At 39.2% G+C, this 25,980-nt stretch overlaps 1 protein-coding gene across 2 annotated transcripts in view; it reads left to right on the top strand.

Moving 5' to 3' along the window:
• UTP18 (UTP18 small subunit processome component) overlaps positions 1-25,188 on the top strand; it is a 43,629-nt gene extending 18,441 nt beyond the window's left edge. Inside the window, exons 8-14 of one of the 2 annotated variants that reach the window (XM_059047216.2) lie at positions 4,287-4,387; positions 4,678-4,768; positions 7,919-8,042; positions 16,991-17,165; positions 22,163-22,305; positions 23,795-23,833; positions 25,033-25,188. In XM_059047216.2, the coding sequence (XP_058903199.1) occupies positions 4,287-4,387; positions 4,678-4,768; positions 7,919-8,042; positions 16,991-17,165; positions 22,163-22,305; positions 23,795-23,819 (659 nt within the window). In that variant the 3' untranslated portion in view covers positions 23,820-23,833; positions 25,033-25,188. Of the gene's footprint in view, positions 1-4,286; positions 4,388-4,677; positions 4,769-7,918; positions 8,043-16,990; positions 17,166-22,162; positions 22,306-23,794; positions 23,834-24,658 lie in introns of both variants that reach the window. The other variant, XM_067021984.1, reaches the window with a different exon arrangement.
• The last annotated feature ends 792 nt before the right edge of the window (positions 25,189-25,980 follow it).

The following is a 25,980-nucleotide window of genomic DNA, read 5'->3' as shown; positions in this document are numbered from 1 at the left end:
CTGCGCATCCAGAGCCTGTGCTCCGCAACGGGAGAGGCCACACCAGTGAGAGGCCCGTGTACCTCAAAAAAAAAAAAAAAAAAGGTTATCTTTCTTATTTTTCCAATTAATTGATAAAGTAACTGTTTGTCCTTATTTGTTGGAAGTCTAGTATTTCCTTCCTGAAGACAACCCCCTTTCCTGAATTACCCCCAAACAACAGGCTTACTCAGGCCAAAAACATAAGGTCTTTCACCGCAGGCAGAGAGCAGTGACTGTGTAAAGAGTCCTCTGGCATTTTGCCTCTGTTGCTGCCATCCTGGGTCTTTGTTCACACTGGTCCCACACAGTATGAGGGAGGTTTGTTTACTGTTGCTCTTGTGACACCTATGCAGTCTGCAGTCCTCCAGGACTGTGGTGGTGCCCAGCTGTAGGCTCCAAAGTGAACACTTTTGAGTTCTGTCTTGCATTCCCACTGTGCTCTTACGATTGGGTCTGGAGGGGTTTCCAGAACTAACCTTCCTTCTCTGCTTCATCATGTAATGATATTTTCCCTATGTTTGGAGCTGTTTCTTTCTGTATGCTGTAGTCAGTATGTAACGTTTGCCCCCAATTTGGGATGAATATTACCCTTAGTAGGACTAGAGTCATTGGGAAGAAGATGGTCATCCCTAGCAGAAGTAACCCTAGTGATTGGAAATATGTGTCTGGATTGATTCCAGTAAAGGAAGCTAGGATGTAGTCTCTTGGTGGGTGGGTCTAGAGTGGGAGGCCCAGTTTTGTAGTATTGTGAACCATCTAGACAAAGACTGTTACTAGCACAGAGATGGTCTGTGGGACCTTTAACTGTCATTTTCCTGTGGGGGAACAGGAACTCTTCACTGGATTTTTCTAAATTCTTTTTTCTGATTAATATTCTAACTTAGCGATATGTTCACATGGTGCAGAAGTCCAATACATACCAATGAGTGGATAGTGAAAATTCTCTTCTGCTCTGTCACCCTGGAAGCGTAGCTAGTTATTCTTATGTATCCTTTCTATTAGGCAACTTGTTAATAGGTAAGTTGGCTCTATAAGCAATTTAATATCAGAAGGGTCTCCATAGTCAGTATGAGCCTTTTAGGTATGGGAAAGGAACATGTCCCATTATAAATAAGTAAATTGACATCTGGTCTATATACTTAGCTCATGTGATTTGGTTACATGAGTCTTGAGAAGCTAATCAACTTTTTTTTTAACATCCTTATTGGAGTATAATTGCTTTACAATCGTGTGTTAGTTTCTGCTTTATAACAAAGTGAATCAGTTATACGTATACATATGTTCCCATATCTCTTCCCTCTTGCGTCTCCCTCCCTCCCACCTCCCTATCCCACCCCTCTAGGTGGTCACAAAGCACTGAGCTGATCTCCCTGTGCTATGCGGCTGCTTCCCACTAGCTATCTGTTTTACATTTGGTAGTGTATATATGTCCATGCCACTCTCTCACTTTGTCACAGCTTACCCTTCCCCCTCCCCATATCTTCAAGTCCGTTCTCTAGTAGGTCTGTGTCTTTATTCCCATCTTACCCCTAGGTTCTTCATGACCTTTTTTTTTTTTTCTTAGATTCCATATATATGTGTTACCATATGGTATTTCTTCTTCTCTTTCTGACTTACTTCACTCTATGACAGACTCTGGGTCCATCCACCTCACTACAAATAACTCAATTTCGTTTCGTTTTATGGCTGAGTAATATTCCATTGTATATATGTGCCACATCTTCTTTATCCATTCATCTGTTGATGGACACTTAGGTTGCTTCTATGTCCTGGCTATTGTAAATAGAGCTGCAGTGAACATTTTGGTACATGACTCTATTTGAATTCTGGTTTGCTCAGGGTGTATGCCCAGTAGTGGGATTGCGGGGTCATATGGTAGTTCTATTTGTAGTTTTTAAAGGAACCTCCGTACTGTTCTCCATAGTGGCTGTATCAATTTGCATTCCCACCGACAGTGCAAGAGTGTTCCCTTTTCTCCACACCCTCTCCAGCATTTATTGTTTCTAGATTTTTTTTTTTTTTATGTGGTACGCAGGCCTCTCACTATTGTGGCCTCTCCTGTTGCAGAGCAGCACAGGCTCCGGACGCACAGGCTCAGTGGCCATGGCTCACAGGCCCAGCCGCTCCACGGCATGTGGGATCTTCCTGGACCGGGGCACGAACCCGTGTCCCCTGCATCGGCAGGTGGATTCTCAACCACTGCGCCACCAGTGAAGCTCTCTAGATTTTTTGATGATGGCCATTCTGACCGGTGTGAGATAATATCTCATTGTTGTTTTGATTTGCATTTCTCTAATGATTAATGATGTTGAGCATTTTTTCATGTGTTTGTTGGCAATCTGTATATCTTCTTTGGAGAAATGTCTATTTAGGTCTTCTGCCCATTTTTGGATTGGGTTGTTTGTTTTTTTGATATTGAGCTGCACGAGCTGCTTGTAAATTTTGGAGATTAATCCTTTGTCAGTTGCTTTATTTGCAAATATTTTCTCCCATTCTGAGGGTTATCTTTTGGTCTTGATTATGGTTTCCTTTGCTGTGCAAAACTTTTAAGTTTCATTAGGTCCCATTTGTTTAGTTTTGTTTTTATTTCCATTTCTCTAGGAGGTGGGTCAAAAAGGATCTTGCTGTGATTTATGTCAGAGAGTGTTCTGCCTATGTTTTCCTCTAAGAGTTTGATAGTGTCCGGCCTTACATGTAGGTCTTTAACCCATTTTGAGTTTATTTTTGTGTATGGTGTTAGGGGGTGTTCTAATTTCATACTTTTACATGTAGCTGTCCAGTTTTCCCAGCATCACTTATTGAAGAGGCTCTCTTTTCTCCACTGTATATTTTTGCCTCCTTTATCAAAGATAAGGTGACCATATGTGCGTGGGTTTATCTCTGGGCTTTCTATCCTGTTCCATTGATCTATATTTCTGTTTTTGTGCCAGTACCATACTGTCTTGATTACTGTAGCTTTGTAGTATAGTCTGAAGTCAGGGAGCCTGATTCCTCCAGCTCCATTTTTCGTTCTCAAGATTGCTTTGGCTATTCGGGGTCTTTTGTGTTTCCATACAAATTGTGAAATTTTTTGTTCTAGTTCTTTCAAAAATGCCAGTGGTAGTTTGATAGGGATTGCATTGAATCTGTAGATTGCTTTGAGCAGTAGAGTCATTTTCACAATGTTGATTCCTCCAATCCAAGAACATGGTATATCTTTCCATCTATTTGTATCATCTTTAATTTCTTTCATCAGTGTCTTATAATTTTCTGCCTACAGGTCTTTTGTCTCCTTAGGTAGGTTTATTCCTAGATATTTTATTATTTTTGTAGCAGTGGTAAATGGGAGGCTTTTCTTAATTTCGCTTTCAGATTTTTCATCATTAGTGTATAGGAATGCCAGAGATTTCTGTGCATTAATTTTGTATCCTGCTACTTTACCAAATTCATTGATTAGCTCTAGTAGTTTCTGGTAGCATCTTTAGGATTCTCTATGTATAGTATCATGTCATCTGCAAACAGTGACAGCTTTACTTCTTCTTTATCAACTCTTGAATACACTACTGACACATGGTTTTGGTTTGTTTTTTCTTTTTGATCCACAAAGTTAAGAATTAGACTCCCATTCATCATGGGATACTTAGTAGGTGGCTAACAACTAGTTTCTGCATGTTACTGTGTTTTAGCTGTCTCTGTGGCAGTATATTTTCCTTCTGGTGATGAACGTTTTTTTTTTTTTTTTTTTTTTTTTTTTGTGGTATGCGGGCCTCACTGTTGTGGCCTCTCCCGTTGTGGAGCACAGGCTCCGGACGCTCAGGCTCAGCGGCCATGGCTCACGGGCCCAGCGGCTCCGCGGCATGTGGGATCTTCCCAGACCAGGGCACGAACCCGTGTCCCCTGCATCAGCAGGCGGATTCTCAACCACTGCGCCACCAGGGAAGCCCGGTGATGAACGTTTTGACAAAGAAGTATAATTTGTCCTTTTAGTTACTTACAGGTATTGCTGTTTACATTTGGAAAATTAGTCGGTAAGTTTACTGGTTGGAGAGCTGGCTCTCAGGCCTGTAATTAGAATAGTGAATGTTAACCAAGACAAAGAACATAAGTTTGCTAAACATTTGTAATGACCTTGTATTTCGGTCATACTCAATGATGCATGGGGTCAGACTTATTCAGAGTCTGAGCTCATGTTTTATTTAAGGCACTTCCAAAGTAAGAAACTCTCAATTGTCAGTGAAAGCTTTACTGCAAACCATTAATCCTTATTGATTCATCTCCTTTCTTAGGTTTGAAGGAGAAGATAGTGAGGAGCTTCGAAATCTCCCCAGATGGGTCCTTTTTGCTTATAAATGGTGTTGCTGGATATTTGCACTTGCTGTCAATGAAGGTGAACCATTATTAGCTGTTGCTTGTTCTTCTAGGATAAGACATTAGTGTAGGGATGGTCTTGAACCATAACTCATGGTGTCCTAAATCTGCATCTCAAGTAGAGGAACATATTGAGACTTGGGGAGAAGTTGTGGGCAGTTTGGGAAGAATTTTTTTTTTTGAGGGTAGGGAAAAATAAAGTTGAGTAGGTGCTACAAAATAGAGAACTAGATTGGTTTTATTTTGCACAGTGTGATTCTTCTTTGCAGCGCCTAACAATTTGATAAATAATATTTATTGTTCTTCCAGACTAAAGAGCTAATTGGTAGTATGAAAATTAATGGAAGGATTGCAGCATCCACATTCTCTTCAGATAGTAAGAAAGTATATGCATCTTCAGGTAAGTTGAGTTAATGACAAGATGATCTGAAGCTTCTTTGAAGCTTTGGGTGTGTTTAAATATCAACTTTAACCAAAACTGGGTTTGATTTTAGACTTTTTTGTGTTAGTAAGAAAATCATTTTTATTTTTACAATTCATTTTTCATTGCTGTTTGCCTTCTCATTTACTAACTAGTAATGGTGAAGGGTTAACCACTTAACATGCACTGTTTGGGGAAAAGATGGGAAGAAAATGCATTTTAATTAATTAATTAATTAATTAATTTTTGACTATGTTGGATCTTTGTTGCCACGCAGGCTTTCTCTAGTTGGGGTGAGACAGGGCTGCTCTTCGTTGCAGTGCGTGGGCTTCTCACTGCAGTGGCTTCTCGTTGCAGAGCACGGGCTCTAGGTGTGTGGGCTTCAGTAGTTGTGGCATGCGAGCTCAGTAGTAGTGGCTCGTGGTCTCTAGAGCACAGGCTCAGTAGTTTTTGGTGCATGGGCTTAGTTGCTCTGCCACATGTGAGATCCTCCCGGACCAGGGATCAAACCTGTGTCTCCTGTGTTGGCAGGCGGATTCTTAACCACTGCGCCACCAGGGAAGTCCCCAGAAAATGATTTTTTTTTTTTTTTTTTGTGGTACGCAGGCCTCTCACTGTTGTGGCCTCTCCCGTTGCGGAGCACAGGCTCCAGACGCGTAGGCTCAGTGGCCATGGCTCACAGGCCCAGCCGCTCCGCGGCATGTGGGATCTTCCCGGACCTGGGCATGAACCCATGTCCCCTGCATCGGCAGGTGGATTCTCAACCACTGCGCCACCAGGGAAGCCCGAAAATGCATTTTAAAAGATGATTTATTCTGAGACTTTATTACTTTCTTCTTGAAAGTTACTTAGAATCATCGCTTCTTTTCTTTTCGCCTCTTTTGACTTGGATAATGTTTGGAATTTTATTCATTATTGACTGAAAACAATTCTGATCTCATACTGATATTTCTGTAGTACTACCAACCAACGCTTTATCATTCCTGACAGTCTCTAATCTTGTGCTTTTCTGCTGACCTTTCTGACTGTCCTGTGACTCTTACGCCTTTTCCTAAAGGATCTTGGGGACCATCACAAGCTCAGCTTAGCTCATGCTGTTTGGTAGTGGGAGGCATTAGAGTGGTTCTGACAGTGAGTAGTATTCTTCAATCTATTCAAAAACTTTTTTTTTAAAAAGGATTAAGTTTAGCATTAACTTTAATTTTTGTTTTTGTTTTGGTCCAGAATCAAACTTTCATGAGGTTGAGTTACTTATATTTGTATATTTTTAATCCAATAATATGAGAATGTCAGCAGCATATATAGTCCCTATTAATTAATATGCTAGGTTTTATGAGGGGTAAGGAATAAATATTGGTTCAGAGAAATAATGTTCCTAATGAAATGGCCCTTGGATCCTGGGAGAGTCAGAGTTGGGGAGAAGAGTTGAAGGGTCAGCACAGGTACTGAGATTTGGTTATATGAATTGGATATAGATGTTAAATATTTACAAATTAGGTTAGTACCATGGAGGTCTAATTTACCATAAGAAGAAAGGTCCTAAAATCAGAGAAGGAGTAATCAAAAGTTGAGCCTTGGTAAGTTAGGGGTTACCTATATTTTGATTGGTGTTCTCCCCCCTCCCCTTCCTCCTTTCCTTCTTCTATAAGGAGTGATTTATGTGATTGGCATCATATTGTTCATATTTATTGTTTTATATATATAAAGAATATTTTGATAGGAGTGTTGAAGAAAGAATTTACCTTTTATTTTAAAATTTTTTTTTGGCGGTACGCGGGACTCTCACTGTTGTGGCCTCTCCCGTTGCAGAGCACAGGCTCCGGACGTGCAGGCCCAGTGGCCACGGCTCACGGGCCTAGCTGCTCTGTGGCACGTGGGATCTTCCTGGACTGGGGCACGAACCCGTGTCCCCTGCATTGGCAGACCAACTCTCAACCACTGCGCCACCAGGGAAGCCCCTACCTTTTATCTTTTCAGCTGAACCATTTTTTTCTTTTTGTTTTCTCTTGGATTAATTATTGCTTCTTAAGTCAACATCAGCTTATGACCATCTAATACACTTGTTTTTTAGATGGTCTTCCTGCCCTTAATCCCTTCCGTTCCCATTTTAGTCTGTTGCTAGCTAGGCTGATCTTTAAACCCCTTCCTTTATTGTACCATTACCCTACAGACAGACATAAAGTTTTTAAAATTTGAGCCTATTAAATTTTTTCTAAATACCTATTTTACTTCTACCTAACCTAAACTCTTATGCCAGCCTGGGAAATTTTGTTTCTTAATGAAATAGTTGAAACAGTGAGATTCATTGAATTCTCATTGGAAGGATAATAGTATAGAAGGGTGGACATTAGAGCAATATCCACAGAAAAGAAAGAGATGAAATACATGAGTGAGGAGCCACCTTTGAGATGGGTATAGGGTCGTTATACACATCTATAATGGGTGTGAGGAAAGGGGTGATCATCAATATTGAGTGTATAGGAGAGAGAGAAAAGGACTGATTTTGGCAATTAGATGGCCATTTCTATTATGAAAATATTTGTGTTCTCATCAGATTTAATATCCTTTATCTTTCACACATTCTACCTTCTCTAATATATTTGTGCTTATTAAAATAAATTATCCATAGCTCCTTAATTAAATTATAAATTCATTTTGGTCTGGATCAGTTAATTCTTCATTTCCTCCTCTGTTGTCAACTTCATCATCAGTTTGGTGTCTAAATCACCTATCCTTACATGTTAGGTACTCTGATACCTCTTGATAGATGTTGGAAAACCTTTGCTGGTGGGTTTTTTGTTTTTTCAAATTTTGTGCCAATAATTTATCTGAGTGAAATGTAGAAACTTTTTCTGAAAGTTCAACTCAAGCCAAGAGTTTGTGATTTTCACTCTAAATCTAAAGATATTGTTTATTAATGACTAATGAGGATGTAGTTTTCTATATATGGAAATGTATACAAGAAACATCTTTAGGCCAGTTTTCTAGACCAAGGAGAATTACAGTATATAGTAGGTCTTTATTTGTAGTATCTTGTACTATTAAAGAGGGACTAAGAATGGTCAGTTCACTTGCCTTTCAAGTTTAAAACAAAATTAACCAAACCCATTTTTTGGCTGTTTCATTCAGGGGATGGTGACGTTTATGTTTGGGATGTGAACTCTAGGAAGTGCCTTAACAGATTTGTTGATGAAGGCAGTTTATATGGATTAAGCATTGCCACATCTAGGAATGGACAGTATGTGGCTTGTGGGTAAGTAAACTGAGGTTCTGGTAACCTTTAATCACCTTTTGCTAATGAGAAAATATTGAAGAATTGAGGGGCTTCCCTGGTGGCACAGTGGTTAAGAATCCACCTGCCAGTGCAGGAGACATAGGTTCAAGCCCTGGTCCGGGAAGATCCACATGCCGTGGAGCAACTAAGCCCGTGGGCCACAACTACTGACCCTGTGCTCTAGAGCCCACGAGCCACAACTACTGAAGCATGTGCGCCTAGAGCCCCTGCTCCTCAACAAGAGAAGCCACCACAAGGAGAAGCCCGTGCACCGCAACAAAGAGTAGCCCCCGCTTGCCGCAACCAGAGAAAGCCCGTGCACAGCAATGAAGACCCAATGTAGCCAAAAATAAAATAAATAAATTTATAAAAAGGAAGGGGAAAAAAAAGGAATTAAATATACTAAATGGTGCCTAGTAGTTCTGTTTATAAACTAGTAATATGAAATTAATAAACCCAGGTCTTATATTTTATTGTCATGTTAATATTTGTGTTTAATAATATTAACGGCAGTTTTTCAGCTTTTTAGCAAAGAAAATACTGGACTACCTTATTATGTTATGGTAATGTTTTCTTATGTTTGAAATATTTGTTTGATTTAAGTCTTAAAGATACTTAAAGCATTTTTGCCTTTAGCTAGCTAAGTGGTGTAAACCAGAAACATGTTTTTTGACAACACTGTTGTTAGTATTATAGAGACTTTGAAAATATTATCTAGAACATGTTACTGTGTCATTGCTGAAAAAAATGGTTATTACACTGGGGAAAAGATGGCTTTATTGTCCTACTTGATTTTAAAGATGCAGGGTGGGAGGAGGGGGTATTGGATACTTACCTGTAATTCTAAACGATTTTACCTACCGAATCACTAATCAGCACCTGTAATTGTAGAACTTCCAGAAGTCAATCTTTATGACTTTCTTAGACTAAACACAATTGATCCATAAAGAGATTTCAAATTCTCCCTTGGTGGGAGGTCCAGTGGGTTTTGCTGTCATAGCATACTCACCACTTTTTCTTCACTTCACTACCTCCTTCAACGGTTAAAATTGGGGAAACTGCTTATAAATATCCCTACCACCATTTGGAAATTGATCAGCAGCTAGCTACCTTGGGGCCTGGGAAGAAAGGAAAGTGGAACCAGGCTGTGGAGCTTGGAGGCCAGGCTAACATCACATGGGTCTGCCATAGGCAGTAGGGCAGCCTGAGCCCAGCGTTGCTAGAGCACCGTGCACTATGGCAGCAGTTCATGATTAGCAGGTCTTCTGAGACTAAATCTCCTTTAGAATGAAGACTGATATTTAAATAAATGATAATTTTAAGCTGACCTGCTTTTGCCTTTATGTGGGAAGGAATAACTGCACAAACATAACCTTCACTCAAATCTGTGAAGTTAATCCTTTTCTAGTTCTTGCCTCTCTTTTTTGTATCACTTTTTATTAATCCCCTTTGAAGGGCCCAAAGAGGAAAGAATCTAATATTGGTTGTTTAAACTCATTTGATTTTAATTGCCTTTCAGTGTAATTGAATTCTGATGTGCTTGGTCAAAGACCATTATTAGGTTTTCATTGTTAAACCTGGAAAGAAAGCCCTTAACCCTTGTTAGAGGAATTTCCCATGTTATCAGACAGGCAGGGAAGAGTTGGTGGTGGAATCAGGGCAGAGATAGGAGAAACTGAACTCACTTGACTGGTTGGCTGGCTGCTCCTTCCCTTCCTCCCACCTCCCTCTCTTTCCCCTCTCCATGTACTGGTGTGAAATTTCTCTATCCTGGACTTTGCTGCTGGGAATTAACTCCTCCCTTGATCTCAAAATTTGTCTGATAGTGTCTTTTAACTCTTCTCAGTGTCCTGGCATAAAGTGGATGCTTTTGATTTACAGCTTTGCTCTGATAAGGAAATAGGGAAACTAAGAATGTTGTAAATAGAGAGGTCTTTTAGTTTACAGTATCTTTTTTTATGGCTTTGGTTAATATAAGGATTGCTGCATATTTTTAGAAAGTTTTCACATTAATTTGTACATCAGTGTTAGGACATACTTGGGAAATCATTAGGGGCTGACCCTTCCTTATAGGTTGGGGGGGCTGATGCTCTGAAGCGTTCTGTAAGACACAACTGAAATCATTGATAAGGAGGGGTCTTGAAGCCTGCAGTCTTAACTTTTCCAGGTGCAGTGCCCTTCTCGCTCTACTGGGTAGAATCTTAGTTACCTAAGTTGTACCTTTGCTGCATCTTCTATGTATGCAGTAGTGTGTTTTGTGACTTCCTATCTAGTCTAGAAGTCAGTCAGTTTAAAAAAAAAAAAAAAGAAAAAGAAATATTTGAATGCTGGCTATGTATTACAAAGCACTGTATATTGAAGAATGGGAAGTTGAGACATGGCATATTCTCTCCTTTGCATGTGACAGCTCTTTGAATACATAGACTTCAGAAGATAGCTCACTAAATTCAGGTGGCCCCATAAGGTGACTTGGAGAATCCCCTTTATCTTGTTGCTGTTGCTTTATTTTCTCTGTTTTACAGTGAAGAAGTTAGGAGCGTCTTGTGCTGCAGTCATGGAACATCACTGGCTTGGGCTCCTGCCTTGACTGGGGGTGTGCAACCTATAAACCACTTTGGGCTCTTTGTATTTTGAGAACTGTTGGTCAAAGCCATAAAGATACCTGTTTTTATATTTTCTCATCAGTTCTATCAGGTGGTTAGATACTTGTTGACTTTAGTCTTTATTACCTTCTTAAAAATACACAAATTAAGATTTTTTTACTAGTTTCCATCTAAATAGTCTCGAACTGTGCTCTGAATAATAATTACAATAAAAAGATTTATAATATTAATAGCAAATTTTTTCAGCACTTAGTATCTGCCAAGCAGTTTTTTATATATAGCTGTATATGTGTATTGTGTGTGTGTGTATATATATATATATATTTATATATATATATAAGCTATGTATGTATGTGTGTATGTAAATATATATATAGATATTTTTTCATATATAATCTAACTTAATTCTCATTTCCTACTCCATGATATTGGTACTATGATCCCTGCTTTACATGTGGGGAAGCTGAGGCACTGTGAGTCAAGTAACTTGGTTAGAGTCAGACAGTAAGTGGCGGACCCAAGATTACAAATAGTCTGGCTCCAAAGCCTGAGCTTTTAACCTTTAAAAATTCTTTTTGTTTGTTTGGTTTCTTTTAAAAAATTTTATTGAAGTACAGTTGATCTACAATGGTGTGTTAATTTCTGCTGTACAGTAAAGTGACTCAGTTATACATATATATTCTTTTCCATTATGGTTTATCCCAGGATATTGACTATAGCTCCCTTTGCTATGCAGTAGGACCTTGTTTATCCATCCTATATCTAATAGTTTGCCTCTGCTAATCCCACACTCCCACCCCTCCCCACCACCCCCAACCACAGGTCTGTTCTCCATGTCTGTGAGTCTGTTTCTGTTTTGTAGATTTGTTCATTTGTGTCGTATTTTAGATTCCACATATATAAGTGGTATAATATGGTTTTTGTCTTTCTCTTTCTGACTTACTTTACTTAATATGATAATCTCTGGGTCCATCCATGTTGCTCAAATGGCATTATATTATTCTTTTTTATGGCTGAGTAATACTTCATTGAATATAAATATATACCACATCTGTATCCATTCATCTGTCGATGGACATTTAGATTGCTTCTGTGTCTTGGTTATTGTACATAGAGCTGCTCATAGCATAGGGGTGCATGTATCTTTTTGAATTATAGTTTTGTCTCAGTTGTTTTATTTTATTGAAGTATAGTTGATGTGCAATATTATGTAAGTTACAGATGTACAGTATAGTGATTCACAGTTTTAAAGTTTATACTCCATTTATAGTTTTTAGAATATCGGCTATATTTCCTGTGTTGTACAATATATCCTTGTAGCTTATTTTATACATAATAGTTTGTATCTCTTAAACCTCTACCCCTATATTGCCCCTACCCGCTTCCCTCACCCCACTGGTAACCACTAGTTTGTTCTCTATATCTGTGTCTGTTTCTTTTTTGTTACATTTACGAGTTTGTTGTATTTTTTAGATTCCACATATAAGTGTCATACAGTATTTGTCTCTCTCTGACTTATTTCACTTAGCTTAGTGTCCTCCAAGTCCATCCAAGTTGTTGTTGCAAATAGCAACATTTCATTGTTTTTTATCGTTGAGTTCTACTGCCTTTTTAAAAGGTACATCTCTGTGTGTTGATGTGTTTAAATATAAAATGGTACAATCACTAGGAGTTTTGCAAATTATGGAGTCTTACAAGAAATAAAGAACATTTAGTCCAGTTTGTCTTGAGAATGAATCCTTTTGTGCCATGTATATAATCCCTTTGGAAAGTCAGCTTCAAACATTCTGTGCTTCAGCTTTTTATATAGCTTTATCTTTTATCTTTAAAAATGTCTAAATATACCTTGGATTGCCATTTTTCCTACTTAAATCTGGGTTTTAAACCCTTAGCTTAAAACTTTGCTTCAGGATTTTTGTGCTTTCAGTAATCTACCTGGATTGGGAGAATGTGGAAACCAGTCTTCCGTAACTTAAAGCTAACAAAAAGTTTCTCTTTCTAAGATATTTTCAGTATTAGTTTATTCTGATGATGATTGTCCCTTTTCTGTTATCTTTCCATTTGTTTGTATATCTGTTTTTAATTTCTTGCTGGTGTCTTAGTCTAATTCTGCACGTCCATCACAGTAACTTCTAGCCACATGTGCTATTTAATTTTAAATTAATTAAAACAAAAAAATCTAGTTCCTTGATGACACTGGCCACATTTTATGTATTCAGTAGCCACATGTGTCTAGTGGCTATCATATTGAGCAGCACAGCTATAGAGTATTTCCATCATCACAGAAAGGTATGCTGAGCAGTGCCAGTCTAATCCAGTCATTTTATTGCTAAGGAAACTGAGGTCTAAGTTAGGTAATTTAAGTGTTGTTACTCATCAGACTAGTTACTGGCAGAGCTGGATCTGGAACTAATGTTGTCTAGTTTCCAGTTCTGTGTTCTTTCCACACTGCCACCCCCAAGTATTTTTGATTTTATTTTAAAAGAATACTGAATAATTCAGGGCTATAGAAAAGTATGAAATTTGTTATGATTTAGGGCCTGGAATTAATAGTTCTTTAGTTTTAGTGCTCTCATTGAACATACAAAATGGGGTTCATTTTGCTTCATCTAGAGATTTGTTCAGGACATGTATGCTTTATAATGCAAGGAAAACCTGTTTTATTCACTGAAAACATTTATTGAGCATTGAGCTGGGGACTGTGAGATAGAACTGTGCATCATCACCTCATAGTTTATGATCTTACGTGAGGACATGCATACATGTATCTCTGTTTACAAGGCAAGATGTCTTAAGGGCTGCAGTTGAGATACAGTGTTTTAATTTTAAGAATGTTAGGAATGGTGAAGGCTGTTATTGTTGAACGTCTGTCTGGAAAAGGTTTTGGGGGATATTGGCACTTGAGCTGGCCATTTTGAGGACCAGATGGAGTTCAGAGAAAGGCATTGCAGGTAGTGGAAAGGATGAGAAAATTCAGGTTTGTGTTCTGAGAGAAGTCTGGATGGGATGACTCTTAAGGGGGGTTAGGCTACAAAGGTAAGCAGTCAGGGGATAACTTGTAGAAAGGTCTTTTATGCCGTGTTGAAGAACATGGACATTATTTTAAGTGGAAAGAGAAACTGTTAAGGGTTTTTTTTTTTTTTGCGGTACGCAGGCCTCTCACGTTGCAGAGCACAGGCTCCGGACGCCCAGGCTCAGCGGCCATGGCTCATGGGCTCAGCTGCTCCGCGGCATGTGGGATCCTCCCGGACCGGGACACGGGTCCCCTGCATCGGCAGGTGGACTCTCAACCACTGTGCCACCACGGAAGCCCCCGTTAAGGGTTTTTAAGTAGAGGAGACTCATGATGATGTTTGAAGTAGATAATTTGCATGACAGCCTTTTGAAGGGGAATAGAGGTGCAGGTAGATGAGCCTTGAGGTCATTGCAATAATCCAGGCATTAAGTAGTAAGGGTGGGAATGGAAATGGGAGGTAGGTAAACGATGCTTGTTAACATATGTCATAACTGCTTAGAAAATTGGGATGGGAGAGAAGCAGTGACATTATCAGGCTCCAGGCCAAGACAGCCAGAAGAGTGGAGTTGTCCATAGAATGAGGGTGGAGGAGGGAGGCGTGCCAGAGATAGGCATGTCAGGGGGCTGTACCACAAGCAGTTAGAAGTGAGTGAAATTAACGACACTGATGGTCCATGGGGGTAAATGAGGTGAGAGAGACATTAGAGGTAGGTTGATGTGGTTAATTGCCATCATTCCTGTTGGGGGAGATTTTTGTGTACCAGGATACATCATGGTTGCTGATCTGCTAATGGATTGGCTTCTTGATTCAAGAACCTGCTTCTAGTCCAATCAGCTTGTGGTTGAGGGTGGAAAGATAACAGTCATGTCTGTTTCTTTAGTTTGGAGTTCAGGGGTGAGCTCCTTTCTCCCTTTGGTCCTGTTCTTCCACTTATGATACTCGGTTTTAGTTGCTGTTGTTCTTTGTTTGTTTTTTTAACCTAATATCTCCCTTCTCCATCTCACGTCTTACCTACCTCTTCCACAAAGCTTCACTGGAGCAACTTCACCTCATATTGATTTTTCCCTTCTTTGAGGTTCTAGATCACGTAAAGAGCTTAGCTTATGTTCTCCTGTATTTCTGGGTATTTCTTGCAGGTGTATTTTTTCTGGAGTTAAATTCCTTCTGATATTCTGTGTTCCTGTGACAGTTTGCATATTGCTGGTTATATAGGTATCATTCAATAAATAACCACTCTTGGGGCTTCCCTGGTGGCGCAGTGGTTGGGAGTTCGCCTGCCGATGCAGGGGACATGGGTTCGTGCCCCAGTCCGGGAGGATCCCACATGCCGCAGAGAGGCTAGGCCCGTGAGCCATGGCCACTGAGCCTGCGTGTCCAGAGCCTGTGCTCCGCAATGGGAGAGGCCACAACAGTGAGAGGCCCGCGTACCACACACACACACACACACACACACACACACACACACACACACACACAAATAACCACTTTCAGTAGCATATTAGAATCAGTTATCAATATATTTTAGCACAAATACCAGTGCAAGTTTCCATATATCAAAATGATTAACTTGTACCATTTTTGTTCCACACATCTAAGCAACAGAGGCTATATTTAAGGGTACTCTGATGTTCATGAGGATAAGATTTGATCTAAAATTGATATTTAGAAGAGAGTATATGGATTATAACTTTTCATCTTTAATTAAGATGGATTTAGGCATAAATTAGTTTTCAGCAAGAAAAGAGATTTAGTATAAAATAAGTACAGTGAGTCAAAAATATAAATAAGGAAAATATAAATTTTGTCTTAGGTTATTGTAACAAAGTACTTTAGACTGGTGGCTTATAATCAACAGAAACTTACTTCTCATATTTCTGGAGACTGGAAGTCTGAACTCAGGTTGCCAGCATGCTTGGGTCCTTGGTGAGGGCCTTCTTTCCAGGTTGCAATAGGCTGGCTTCTTGCTGTGACCTCACAGGGTAAAAAGAGAGTGAGAGAGCCTCTGGGGTCACTTTTATAAAATCCCTAATCCCATTCATGACCTAATTACCTCCCAAAGGCTCACCTCCTAATACCATTACATTTTGGATTAAGATTTCGACATAAGAATTTTAGTGGGACACAGACGTTCAGTCCATAACAAAATTATATAAACTCAGGATATATATTGTTTCTCCTGAGTGGTTCATGTGGACTATATAGAGTTAGCTGTCCTTAAATTAAGGCATTCTTAATGTATATGAAATATATATCAGAAACTGTATATGTAAGCGGTTTGAAGACTTTAAAGCACTAAATCTAACATACTATTTGTGTGTTGGCTATAATTTCAAGCTATGGAATCTTGTATGTGAACTGAATTTGTCTTGTGTATGCGCTGTGCCTGGTTCACTGTAGGCAGTAAGTTTAAGTGAGAATGAGTATAGGAATGAGAGAACACTTAGTGGAATACATGTGTGTCGCCCTTGTTAGTTTGAGGCTTAATTTCTTGTATCTTTCAGGTTGATGTTGCATTAGCTTATCAAGTTTGAATTAAGTATCTATGAATTACAAGTACCTTATTCTTATTCCTTATAAACGATGCCCATAACATTAGGTTGTCTGAACACTGAGGGCAAAAAAGTTTACTGAAAGTTCTTGTCTGTGGATGATTCTGTTAAAGCCATTAAGATCTACTTTTTATGAATATTGGGTATAATTCATTGCTGGTAAATGTTTCAGTAAACTTGGGGTGGATGATCATTTCCATAACTCTTGACTGTAGATATTCCTGGTAGAGCAAAAAATTAATATGCTTGCTGTTACAGCTGTTGTTCAGCACTGTTTTGGAAGTTCTCATAAATAGAATAGAAAAGTAAAGGAGGAGATCTATTTAGATAGGGGAAGGACAGCTCTCATTTGCATGTTAGGATGTTAGGTTGGCCATAAATACCATGAGAGTGGCAGTCTTACTCTCTTTTGTTCACCTTTGCATCCCAGGCACTTAAATAGTGCCTGGCATAGAGTTGAAATTCAGTAAATATTTATTGAAGGAATGAATAATGAAGATTTTACACTTTGTAGGATTTTCTAGCTAGGCTAGTAATTAAAAAGCTGCCAGAGTTAACGAGAGTTCAGTAAGACTACAGTAGAACTGGTAGACTGTGTCTAGCTTTTGCCTTGGGATGAACTCTCAAGCCCATGGTCCCTGTGTAACACAATACGATTGCTGTAAATATCAGTTTGGGGGGTTAAATCTTTATTCACTTAGGTTGTGAAAACTCTTTTGCTTGTTTTTAATCTGTTGTATTCCTTTTTCTCTTTGCAGTTCTAATTGTGGAGTGGTAAACATATACAATCAAGATTCTTGTCTCCAAGAAGCAAACCCAAAGCCAATAAAAGCTATAATGAACTTGGTTACAGGTGTTACTTCTCTGACCTTCAATCCTACTACAGAAATCTTGGCAATTGCTTCAGAAAAAATGAAAGAAGCTGTCAGATTGGTAATATTTCTTTACCCTTTCCTTTTAGCATTGATAATTTTGAAATTTAAAGTTGAAACATGGAAAGATAATAGGAAAGTGTTGGATTATTTTAAAAAGAGTAGCCTCTTTTGATGTAGAAATTCCTTATATTGTAGCTTTTGGGTGTTATTATAGAAATGACTAACAGTAGCCACCAAATTGGTATTATGTCAGTTCTTTTGGGAAAGCCATGCAGTCCATTCCTAGTGTTTCTTAAGTGGTAGTCTTCATTTTCAGAGGTTTCGTTCAGCATATACATGAAGGAATATGTTTAAAGCAAACACTTCATTCCTTTATAGTTTTCTTTTTAATTAATTAATTTATTCATTCATTTATTTTTGACTGCGTTGGGTCTTCGTTGCTGTGCACGGTCTTTCTCTAGTTGCGGTGCGCAGGCTTCTCATTGAGGTGACATCTCTTGTGGAGCACGGACTCTAGGTGCGTGGGCTTCAGTAGTTATGGCACACAGGCTCAGTAGTTGTGGCTCATGAGCTCTAGAGCTCAGCCTCAGACGTTGTGGCGCACGGACTTAGTTACTCCATGGCCTGTGGGACCTTCCCCGACCAGGGATCGAACCTGTGTCCCCTGCATTGGCAGGTGGATTCTAAACCACTGCACCACCGGGGAAATCCTTAGTTTTCTTTCTTCATCTACCTTTTTTTTTTTTTTTTTTTTTTTTTTTTTTTTTTTTTTTTTTTTTTTTTTTTTTTTTTTTTTTTTTGTGGCAAACAGGCTTAGCGGCCATGGCTCAGGGGCCTAGCTGCTCCGCGGCATGTGGGATCTTCCCGGACCGGGGCAGGAACCCGTGTCCCCTGCATTGGCAGGCGGACTCTCAACCACTGCGCCACCAGGGAAGCCCCTTCATCTACCTTTTTAAGGTCTGGTGTCATAATGGAGTGGAGGCAATTCTTAAGTTTTGAAAATAAATTGAGCTTGAAAATAAATTGTGTAAAAAGATTGCAATTTAAATAACTAGATAGTTACTTGTGAAGATAGCTCTGTGCCAGGGGTCCCCAGGACTTCCCCCAGGTTTGGTGAATAGAATAGTAAATAAAAGGACTCACAGGACTCAGAATATGGTCATACTCATGGCTAAGAATAACTACAGGGAAAGGATACAAAGCAAAATCAGCAAAAGGAAAAGGTGCATGGGGGTGAAGCCTGGAAGAAACAGGCACAGGCTTCCAAGGGTCCTCTCCTAGTGCAAGTCACATAGGACACATTTAATACAAGTCCTCTCCCAGTGCAGGTCACATAGGACACGTTTAATTCCTCCAACAGCAAGTTGTGACAACATGTGTTAAGTGTTTTCTGCCAGAGAAGCTCATTAGAGACTCAGTGCCCAAGGTTTTTATTGGGGGTTGATCATGTAGGTACCCTCTGCCTAGGAGGTACCCAAAATAAAGGCTCCCAGAAGTAAAGGCAAGTGTTCAGCATAAACCACATTAGACAAATCATTTAGGCACAGTGAGCTGTCCTTATCATTTAGGGAAAGTTTCCCATGTGTGTAGGGACCTGTATGCTAGTCAAGTTCCCAGACACCATCTAAGAGCCACTTGAAAGCAGGCCTTTCTAAGGATAGCAGCCTCAGGCCAGTGTTGACTCTTTTCTGCCCAACCTCAGAGTTCAGCTTAAATGTCACTCCATCTGTGTGAAGTTTCCTACCCTTCAAGCAGAACCAATTTCTTCATTCATTCAACAGTTACTTGCTGTGGGCCAGGTATACAGATGGCATAGAACTTTGAATGGCAGCATTACACTGTGCTATTGTTATGTGTATACCATAAGCACTTTACAGAGATTCTTATTTTTATCTTGCTTACTCAGCAAATAAACCTTGCACACTTCATCAGCTTTGTTTAATAGTGTATAGTTTACAAAGATTTATAAAGAATTCTACAAAAATATTTTGAGCCAAATAACAGTCCTCAGAGGATTGGCTCACCCCAAGTCAACAGTTAGTAAAGGGCAGTGAACTGTGATGCTAGATTCCATATTCTTTCTAACATTTTAATGGCTTTCTGACTGAATTCCTCAGAGCCCTAGAATGTGTATAGGACTTCAGATGGTAAGTAGGGCAAGTAGGAGGCTAAGCTTCTCCCTGTATTATATAGAGCAGCTTCAGTATTACTGGTGGTATGTATTGGCATTCTGCATAAGATTTTCTTTGAGGGAAGAAAGAGTTCTGCTGGAAAAAGTGTTTGGAAAATATAGCATTGCGTTTTATTGCCTCTTGAATGAATCATTTGATAAATGAGAGGATCCTAATTCAAGTCAGCTTTAAAATCTCCACTCCTGTAACGGTAGTGGTGGGCTAGTACATATTAACCTTTTATCATTTTAATGGTAGTAAGTTGTTTTAGAAAACCATGGGATCTATCTCTGTTGACATAATGTATTCTGCAAGATGCCTAGTAGTTAGTTCTGCCAAGTTTGCTTCAGTGATCATGGCAGCATTTGTGGTTTTTTATTGTGGCAAAATCACACAAAGAATTCATTAGTAACAGCCAACTCCCATTTTTTAAATGGTAGTCAACCATAATATCTAATGGAAAGAAGCCAGGCATAGCTTCAGAATGCCTCAGTGAAACATTGGTAGTGTCATTAAATGCAATCTCTTATAATGATTCAAAGAGTTCTGTTATTCCAGCACAAAACAGTGAATATAAATCTAAGCCATTGCACCAGTAAGAGACTCAGAAGTTAAATTGTTATTACATCTACAATTTTGAATGTTGTAGAAGTTGTGGAACTCCTTATCCATTAAATTAAGGATGAGAGACCTTTTATTTGTTGAATTTTGGTATCTGGAGCCTTAAATGTAATACAGAAATTACGTTGGAGATAAAGGGAACTTTCTGAATTAAAGCAGTTGGGTTTTTATGGGACTTTTTCTTATTAGTTCAGTTACAGCTTTTAATACATGGGTCATAAAGAGAGGTTAGAGCACAGCTGAGTTCTAACGGGGGGGGGGGTCATTGGTCTGAGGGAAGATGTACTAAAAACACTGGGGAATAGTTACAGTTGAGTCTTTTAGGAGGGCAAAAACATGTTTTTTGCCCCTGATATCCAAGTCAGTAAGGGAGATAAAATTTAAAATTAAATTGTCCATAAGTTGGTATTTATCCTTCATCAGGAAGAACACATCAGCTTGTTGTGTGAAGCCATGGCCACTGTGTGCGATTGTATAGGTTATTTGTTGCACAAGGCACCACATCTAAAGAGACTCCATTTACACCATAAACTTTGTGTTTGTATTTACTGTAGTATTTCTGATAATTTTGGTAACAGAATTGTTCTGTTTATTTAGCTAGAAAAATACACAGCTACCTTCTGGTAAAAATGAACTTTAAAAAATTGCTTTGTGTCTTGTGCCCCAACTTTTGTGAACTTCTTAGCTTTAATGGGTCAAGACCACTTCTAATGCCTTTGCATTGATGCCAGGCTGTGCAGGCAGAGCCTGCTTCCCAGAGAAGTTGAAAATAATTGAAAATGGCTTGGAGATTCACTGTAAACTTTACTTTCTTGACAAAAAGTGGTCAATAGGCATTTGTCGGGGGAGTAGGGCCTAGTGACTGACTGAAACCAGTGTAATAGACAGGTGTATCTAACAGTGGGTTTTACCTGGTACTTGTCTATGAAAATCACCTTGATTGGGTGGTTTAAAGTCTCATCTAAAAGTGTGAAGGATGATAGACTACCATGATTAATAGCTGAATGATAATTCTGTATGTGAATATGAAGGTGGTGTTATTTCTTGGAAGAGCTAGAGAATGTGTGAAAATGAGAGTTTGTTAAAATCCTAGTCTGCTTAAGGTAACGGCTTCTGTGCTTGGGTTTTATTTATCCACAAATTGGATGAGGACTTGTCTTGCCTAGCTTGGATTTGGGCCTGTTTTCCCCCAAGTAGACTTTCCTGGAGAAAGAGACCTGGCCTTGAGATGAGCTTTTGGCTCTTTCTCAGTCAGAACACAGTTTCACTTGATGAACTAGGTTTTCATGGTTTAGCCCTCCTCAAGGAGAGATTGCAAAAGGCAAAGAATATACCACAAAATTGAGAAATAAAAGTGAAGAAAGGGGAGTTATATGATATTGGAAGATTTGATATGACTTTGTCTTGGATTCAAACTCTTCATAATATTTGAAGTATCTGTTCCTTGTGATTAAATTTTAGTGTCCTTTACTGTGGTTATTAAGTTAGAGCATTAATGGGCTCGCTCTACTGTTGAGTTTTCACTTTATTCATTCACTTATTCGTTTGACCCTCCCAGGCACCATGCTAGATGCTGCATTTTATTTATTTATTTTTTTTTTTTTTTTTTTTTTAATTTTTTTATTTTTTATTTTTTTTTTTGCGGTACGCGGGCCTCTCACTGTTGTGGCCTCTCCCGTTGCGGAGCACAGGCTCCGGACGCACAGGCTCAGCGGCCATGGCTCATGGGCTTAGTTGCTCCGCGGCATGTGGGATCTTCCCGGACCAGGGCACGAACCCGTGTCTCCTGCATCGGCAGGCGGATTCTCAACCACTGCGCCACCAGGGAAGCCCTAGATGCTGCATTTTAATGCAGCATCAAGAAAGCACTTTCAGGCTTCCCTGGTGGCGCAGTGGTTGAGAGTCCGCCTGCCGATGCAGGGGACGCGGGTTCGTGCCCCAACATGGGAGGATCCCACATGCCGCGGAGTGGCTGGGCCCCTGAGCGCGGAGCCTGTGCTCCGCAACGGAGAGGCCCGCTACCGCAAAAAAAAAAAAAAAGAAAGCACTTTCTTCTCTTCCTTCCCTTCCTTCTCAGTTAATAGCACATTGAGAATCAAATTTTAATTTTGGAACACTTTGCCGTATTAAGAGAACTGTACTTGATGTGTGCAACAATCAAAATGAACTTTTTGTTCCAGCAAAATGACAGAATGAAGACTAAAATTTAAGAAAGATGAGCTCCCAGTTGTTGTAGTTTAAAGCTTTTTATTATTTCCTACAGGTCCACCTTCCTTCCTGTACAGTATTTTCAAACTTCCCAGTTGTTAAAAAGAAGAATATTTCTCTTGTTCATACTATGGATTTTTCTCCCAGAAGTGGTTATTTTGCCTTGGGGAATGAAAAGGGCAAGGCCCTGTTGTATAGGTAGGTATTATTTATGTTTAGAAGTCAGAAAGAAGTCTCAGCTTCTTTTGAAAATGTGAAGATAAAGTTGTTATATTCTCAAGTCTATAATTATGTATAATTTATTAGATCTGTAATTTATTACTTATAATTAAGAATTATTAACTGATAATCTATAGAGTGTTTATAGTCGATTCCCATCATCATATCTAAAAAAATGTGCATTTTGCTACCATAAGATTTTTCTAGCAGAAAATTTACTTGGGGAATTTTTGGAGGAGAGGGGGGAAGCTATATTTTGAAAATGTCAAATTGAGGAAAAGTTGCCACTTTAATAATACTGCCACTTTCTTGGTGCCTTATGTTTAGATTAGCCTTTGTTGACTTGACAATGCTCTATTTATTCCACTAGATTTAAGTGATTTTTTTAAAGAGGTACTTCTTTTCTTGCAGCTGTAAGCTGTAAATAAGGATGTTAACTACAAAGATACCAAAAGCCTGTGCTCTGTCCAGGTTCTTTTCTGTGCTCAACCTACTTGGCTATAAAGCAAGAACAAATAAAATCTAATTACATTGTTGCTAGAAGACACAGGTGACACAGGGTAGCTCTGGGGGAGAACCTGTGACTTAAAAATAATAGCCACCTGCCCCAGTCTGGGAAGATCCCACATACCATGGAGCGGTTGGGCCCGTGAGCCATGGCCGCTGAGCCTGCGCGTCCAGAGCCTGTGCTCCGCAATGGGAGAGGCCACAACAGTGAGAGGCCCGCGTACCACACACACACACAAAAATAATAATAGCCACCTTTCCTTGCTCCCATGTGTTGGCAGTGAATGTTGCATAGAACCTTGTGTTTATGTTTGTATGCTTCAGGGAAGGCCTGCTTTCAAAGAAACTGAAATCTGGGGTGAAGAAGAGGAGGAATACAGATTTGTTTTGAAAAGAGAACATACCAAACAATAATATGGCTTATAGTTTTACTTACTTTGAAAGGAAGATGGTTGGGTGGTACCGGGAAAATTGATAATTCCATCATTCTCATTTCACGTCATTTTTGGAGTGGTTCTTTCAGTTTGGATTTTATAAAAGAATGCAGATTCTTACTGCACTTAGGAATTCTCTTCCAAAGCTTTGGTTTATTATAACTGATTTTTTTCTTTTCTTAAGCCCCAAAGCTCATTAGAGTTTTTACCAGAGCATTGGTCTCTAGTGAGACTGTTTCTAGCATGTGGGTTGGACTGACAGCATTTCTGTTGGATGTGGCTGATCAGGTATTTCATAGACCCTGATGTAATGCTTTGGAGCAAGCTGATGGCTTTTATCTAAAATCTGAGGTATTAGCATTAGGACTTCAGAATGTCAGCTTGAGGAGTAACCTAGCTGCCTAATGAGAGTGATTGTAATTACATTTCCGCACCTGAAGTCTTCCTAAGTGTCATTCTGTGATCTGATTGACAGTATCCTGGGTAATCACAAAATTGTTTTGATGATTTGTCTTTTACTTTTTCAGGTTGCATCATTACTCAGACTTTTAAAGAGATTATTTGAAGTAAGAAAATCTTTCACTTTTTTTTCATCCTACGAAGTTTTAAGGTTACACCCATTGCTGTCAATTGGCAAAGGGACCATATTAACTGATTTTTGTTTCTTTGCCTCTGGGTTGCTCTATCTTCAGTTAAGGGAGTGGGATGGATATAGATCAGGAAGAGCTTAGTTGGAGTTGAACCTTCCTTGGGAATTTTTTATCACAACAGTCTGGCTCTGTTCTTCTGAGGGCAGATCTTTAATACTGTGTCCATAATGGTCATCAAAATTATAATTACCAAATATTTAATCCACAGAGGAAAAGAGACTTAACTGAGAGAGATAAGTATCTCCAGATATAATTTTAGCTTCTGTAAGCTCAAACCCTTTTATTTTGTATGTTTCTTGAGAGATTATTAGTGGCTTGCCTTGTAGCTAGTTAATGGTTGGTCATTAGTTTTGCTGCCATGTATAGTATATGTATTTGGCATATGCATATATGTACACATATATGCCATATATGTATTTCTTTTTCTTCCAGTTTCATTGAGATATAATTGGCATACAGCACTGTATAAGTTTCAGGTGTACAGCATAATGATTTGACTCACATACGTCATGAAATGATTACCACAATAAATTTGGTGAACATCTGTCATCTCATATAGATAAAAATTAAAGAAATGGAGAAAAACTTTTTTCTGTGTGGTGAGAAGTCCTACGGTTTACTCTCTTAACCACTTTCCTGTATAACACACTGCAGTATTTGTTACATTTATCATGTTGTACATCCCATCCTTAGTACTTATTTATCTTATAACTGGATGTTTGTGTACCTTTTGACTTCCAGGTACAAAATTTGTGCCTTCCTCCAATTGCTGCTTGGTATTTAAAACAGTAGGACATACTTCTCTTCCCATGGCTTGATTTTTCACATGAGATATGGTGGTTCTGAGGTGGAGCTGCAACCAGCCTGTTCGTCATAGTTGACTAATTTGGTCTTCTCCGAGACTCATACATGTTGAGGAGAGACTCTGGGAGTGCATATAGACTTAAACAGGGGAAAGAATTTTTGAAGGTGGCGGAATTTTGAGCAAAACATTAGCCAGGAGGGGAAAGCAGTCCAGCTGCCTTGCCTCCCAAAACAGCACTGCCAGTGCATGTTGTTTGTTGGTGACCAGTGACTGTAAATCAAGTATAAAATTTCTTCTGTTCTTTCCTCAGATCCAGTTGAGCCACAAGAGAAACTCATCCTGATAAATCTTCTCAGAAACTTTCCAGAATGAGTGATAATATAAGGATAATGATATATTGAGCCAGCTGTGCTTATTTAAGTTACCAGAAATTTTTTAATAAACCCATAGTAACTTTTGTTTGAAACTAAGTGTATGCGGTTCTTCCCTCTCCACCTACACACATGCTAATTTGGGTGCATTTCTTTTAAGACCCAGCATGAGAGATTGGAAACATCTGTCTGTAGCCAAAAATAATACAGGTAGTTAGTCTCCTGTTTCACAGTTAACCTTGATTAGTATTTCCCCCTTTCCCAGCATAGATCTCTCTGTGTTTCTGGGTATCAGCTAACAGAGGTTCTGATGAGCCATGGAGGTCAGTCCACATTTATGAGAACCGTGGGATCTAATGGTATAAATTTTGAATCTTCAGGTTTTCCTAGAAAGGTAGTTGTGGAAGCGAAAAGACTTTTCTGGGCTTAGTACTTCAAATGATTGTCACTGTTACTTTGTGGGGAAGGGGGCATATGAAAACCTGGTATGCTTGTCATACTAATTACTAGCCACTCCCCTTCCTGGAAATGTTCCTGACGCCAACTTAAAAGTTTAGTTGAGGTTCCAAGTTTGTCAGTTGATTGCGTAATTCTTTAATCATAATGTAACCTTGCTTAAGTCCCTATGTTTCTTAGGAAAAACTGACATTATATTATGTATTTCACCCCACCTCCTTTCTAAAATGTGGAAAAGAAATGGCAGGTTAGAAAAGGAAGTTACTCCAATGACAAAAAATGGTTCTGGCTCTGCCCAGAGAAGTAATAGATCCCACTTAACTGTACAAACAAACAGGCCAGTGCAGGGTATCTTTAGTGTCTTCAGGTTCCTTTCAGGTTTACGGGTGATGACCTTGAGCAGCCCACTGGATTGTGTTAACGTATCCCAG

The sequence above is a fragment of the Kogia breviceps genome, chromosome 19, assembly GCF_026419965.1.
Source record: "Kogia breviceps isolate mKogBre1 chromosome 19, mKogBre1 haplotype 1, whole genome shotgun sequence".
NCBI lineage: Eukaryota > Metazoa > Chordata > Mammalia > Artiodactyla > Physeteridae > Kogia > Kogia breviceps.
The sequence above is the reverse complement of the archived record's forward strand: the minus strand, read 5'-3'. Positions and strand labels throughout refer to the sequence as shown.